The 4,423-nt window shown below is 27.9% G+C and overlaps 1 protein-coding gene across 1 annotated transcript; it reads left to right on the top strand.

Annotated features, from left to right (window-relative positions):
* Positions 1-345: 345 nt before the first annotated feature.
* LOC100883849 (succinate--CoA ligase [GDP-forming] subunit beta, mitochondrial-like) lies at positions 346-3,364 on the top strand. Its single transcript, XM_003704507.3, has 6 exons — positions 346-838; positions 1,497-1,596; positions 1,668-2,263; positions 2,444-2,578; positions 2,735-2,863; positions 3,000-3,364. The coding sequence occupies exons 1-6, from the start codon at positions 637-639 to the stop codon at positions 3,110-3,112; spliced, it is 1,275 nt and encodes a 424-aa protein (XP_003704555.1). The 5' UTR covers positions 346-636; the 3' UTR covers positions 3,113-3,364.
* The last annotated feature ends 1,059 nt before the right edge of the window (positions 3,365-4,423 follow it).

The following is a 4,423-nucleotide window of genomic DNA, read 5'->3' as shown; positions in this document are numbered from 1 at the left end:
CAGTTGTACGGCGACTCTATATACTTAGTGATCCTTTATTTTGTACGCTTCGTATTACTTCTTTTTTTCGCTACTACGTACGCTATTAACCACCGTATATACATATTTACCAATAAAGTAGTAAACTTTGTGAGCTAATTCAAGATGCGCGGAGAAGATCCAATTAACTGTAAAATGGAGTTTATTTTCTTAACCGTGAACTAGAATCGTGCATCTTCTTACTTGAGGTGGGAAAAACATTAGAATGTTCGAATGTGGATCAGGCTACACTCTTATGGAACTTAATCATTGGACTTTCACGAACTTTGTACCCGAACGCTAATATAATACAGTGTGTATCAGTTTTTTGATAAATGGTTTACGTATAATGAAATAGTTTTTTATTTGTGTTACGAACAATCAGGCGTTCATACGAGAAATTTGTTTGTGTCATTTATGAATTATTTTCTTATCTGTATAATAGTATTAAATCATTCCATAAATAATACAGTTGTAGCGGAAACTTGATAATAAAACAACAGTGCGTTTAGAGATAAACCATGTGTTGCATTGATGGCGATTAGTGTGTATCGTGAATTACTTTAAGCATTTAGTAAGAGAATTTGTATTGTTTTGCGGAGTTATAAATAATTCAAAATGTTACGAAGTGTAAGTCGAAAATTGTACTCGAGTCAGTTATTGTTGAATAAAAGTTCAACATGTGGTGCCAAACAAACGAGAAATTTAAGTTTACTTGAATATCAGAGCAAGGATCTTCTTAGAAATTGTGGAGTTTCTGTGCAAAATTTTGCTATCGTGGATGATTTAAGTAAAACAAATTCTGCTTTAGACAAATTACGTTAGTATTTTATTTAATATTTAACATATTTAATTTGTGTAACTACTCCAATACTTATTTGTAAAATTTGTTTAATTATTTTATTGTTCTACTTTGTTGTACAGAGTTGTAATATATTAATAAATGTCTGGTTATAATATTCTGTAATTTTTATTTTGCTGTTGTACAATTATCCTACATATGTCCTATGGTATTGTGTTTTATACAAGTTATTTTTATTACCTTTTTTGTAATCTAATAGGAAATTCATTATTTTAATCATAATATGCAATTTTGTATTTTTAAAAACATGTGCATGTTTCTAGTACCGTATTTAATGTGTTGCATTACAAAATAAAGAAAATAAAAATATGATAATTAGCAAAATGTTTTCAATTCTTTATTTACAAAATTTAAATAGGAGATTGTTAAAACTTATTTGAGAAATTTTATTTCAATTTATAATTTTTCAAGTATAAAATATTTTTATAGTTAAAGAATTATTATTTACTACTTTTGAAGTAAATTCCAGACTTTTAGTGATAGTTATATTTGTTAGTAAAGAAAAAATTTTCTTGAACTGTACTACAAAAACATCTGTTTTTATCTTTTTTGTGCTTATTATGTTTATACTACATGCTCATTTAAGTATGGTATTCTATCCAATTTCTTTTTATAGATGCAGACGAATATGTTATAAAAGCTCAAGTTTTAGCTGGTGGTCGTGGAAAAGGTTGGTTTAATAATGGCTTTAAAGGAGGCGTACATGTTACAAAGGAGTAAGTAAAAATATATAATATATGCTGCAATGTAAAGACATGTATATCATTTATTATGTATTTCCAAATAGCCGTAAAGCTGTGATAGATATTGTGAAAAATATGTTAGGTCACCGCCTTATCACAAAGCAAACTACAAAAGATGGCATATTAGTGCAAAAAGTTATGATAGCAGACTCTGTAAATATTGCACGTGAAACATATGTTTGTATTCTTTTGGACAGACAACATAATGGTCCTGTATTAATTGCTTCACCAGAAGGTGGTATGGATATTGAAACTGTTGCAGAACAAACTCCAGAATTAATTAAAACAATACCATTAGATATATATGAGGGCATTGATGACAATATTGCTAAAGATATTAGCATATTTCTTGGATTTACAGACCCTACTATGCAACAAAAAGCCATGCAAGAATTAAAAAATTTATGGAAACTGTTTGTAGATATTGATGCTTTGCAACTTGAAATAAATCCATTAGTAGAAACTACAGACAAACAAGTCATAGCAGTAGATGCAAAAATTGCATTTGACGATAATGCTCGATTTAGGCAAGAACATTTGTTTGCTTTAGACAATGATGATACAAAAGATCCTAGAGAAGTAGCTGCTTCACGGTTTAATCTAAATTATATTGCTATGGATGGTAATATAGGATGTTTAGGTATGCTTGATTAACAGAATTATATTCATACACCATAAATGAGAAAGTTCCCTTGTACTTCATTGTTTTGCTACAACAAAGTTCATAAATGAATATTACAACAAATTAGTAGTCAAAATAAATAATACATTGCAGATAGTTTGAATTTACTTAACATTTAAGTCTATATATTATGTCTAGTTAATGGTGCTGGATTAGCAATGGCTACTATGGATATAATTAAACTACATGGTGGATCTCCAGCTAATTTCTTAGATGTTGGAGGAAGCGTTAAAGAAGATCAAGTTTTCCAAGCATTTAAAATTCTGAGTGAAGGTATGTATACTGATTAATATTAAAATAAGTAGTTATATCTAATCCAATTTTACAAACATTAATAGTGTCAATGCTATTTATATGTATCTTCTGTACATGAGAAGATTTAGAAATTTTATTAAAAGTAGTTCTGAATGTCTTATTTGATATCTTTAGATCCAAAAGTAAAAGTAATTCTTGTAAATGTGTTTGGGGGCATTGTAAATTGTGCTACGATAGCAAAAGGAATTATTGCAGCATCTCGAAACTTACAACTTAAGGTTCCACTTGTTGTTAGACTAGAAGGTAATTATGTTTTTACAGTATAATTTTTTATTTCAATTTAAATACCATATTCATTTATTTGATTATTTATTCTCAATTAAATAGTTACATAATTTAATGATAATTATTTTTTATTTTATTTTCTTTCCTTAATTAGGTACTAATGTAACAGAGGCAAAAAAACTTATTGCAGAAAGTGATATGTCAATTCTTACAGCAAATGATTTAGATGAAGCTGCAAAGAAAGCAGTTGTTTCAGTAAAAACATAAACATGGCAGTTTTATTTTGTATTAAGTTTTTTGAGGGTAATGGTTCATTAATGGAAGTGAATACTATAAAATCTAAATGATCATATCATTTTTATACAATGTTAAAATATGTAAAATAATTTATTATGTTTACTTCTTTTTAAAGTTATATTGTTTACATGTTGTTATGGTGGTTCACTATTTTTACACATTATGTTTTATATAAAATATAATTGAAGAACTGATTTCATTAAAAATATTTTATATTTCTTATTTTATTGTGTAGTCTTTTTATTTCATTTTTACCTGATAAGTCTTATCAAATAAATATTATTTGATGACGAGATTATATACAGTATAAACATTTTAATTCAGTAATTTTTATACATTCATAAATTGCTTTGTAAATCAAGTAGTGATTACTAAATTCAAAATGTTCAGTATTGTTTTAGCGTTTGCTTCATTGTATACAGTTTTAATACAACATATACAGCACATTGACACTGAAACGTTCCTTCATGCGATCCTAATCAAATTTTTAGACCTCTATATTTTCCTAAATTATTGTTTCAACATTTTGATTTTGTGTAGTTTTTCAAAAGATTTACGAACTCGTTATTTCTTGGCGGAGACTATACGGAGATATGTCAGCACAGTCCTCCGCTAAGATATAGCAAGGTCGTAAATTAAACCTATGTCAAATGGCACGTCGAAGTCGAAACTTCTAGAATGTCGCTTTCAATTCCAAAAGGAAAAAACTGTAGATTCAAGTATATAAGGAGATGTTCTAGTTTTCTTCTTCCAGATACACCTAAACGAGGATATTTCAGTATCTAGATCAAATGTATACATTCAGTGTCAATGTGTAAATCCTGTTGTACCTAGATCAAATTGTTGTGCTATCAGTTTAGCTGCTCAATAACGCTCTTTGATACAATTTTGAAGTTAATTTAAATCAAATGATGCAGCAACTGCTTTAAACATAAGTTTTAACTTTAGGTATTGTTGTACAGATATATCAAGGCTCTCAGAATTGTACCAAGATCAAAGACAAATGTTTAGAGGGTCTTGTTTGCGTTCAAACCTTTTTACTCAAATCATTTTGCAATTGTTATTACTATACATTATCATTCAAATATAGATGATGTATTTTATAAAATTATTAGTACTATAAAAAACGTTAATTCCTAATATTCATATAAGTTAAGTACTTTTTTTCTTTTTCTTTATGTGATATATTTTTATAAAAGTAACGGTAAGGGGAGAAGTTTCACTTCGATTTTGAAAGAATTTAAGAATTCTGGGAGAGCCTAGGAAGAATGCAGGGAGAAG

This window comes from Megachile rotundata, chromosome 8 (genome assembly GCF_050947335.1).
Source record: "Megachile rotundata isolate GNS110a chromosome 8, iyMegRotu1, whole genome shotgun sequence".
Taxonomy (NCBI): Eukaryota; Metazoa; Arthropoda; class Insecta; order Hymenoptera; family Megachilidae; genus Megachile; species Megachile rotundata.
Note: the sequence above shows the minus strand (reverse complement) of the source record. Positions and strands in the feature narration are given on the sequence as shown.

Excerpts from the sequence above, each read along its gene's own strand:
- LOC100883849 (XM_003704507.3), top strand. The coding sequence starts at position 637 with ATGTTACGAAGTGTAAGTCGAAAATTGTACTCGAGTCAGTTATTGTTG. Across the intron at positions 1,597-1,667 it reads GGCGTACATGTTACAAAGGA|CCGTAAAGCTGTGATAGATA; the intron begins GTAAGTAAAAAT and ends ATTTCCAAATAG. Across the intron at positions 2,264-2,443 it reads TGGTAATATAGGATGTTTAG|TTAATGGTGCTGGATTAGCA; the intron begins GTATGCTTGATT and ends TATTATGTCTAG.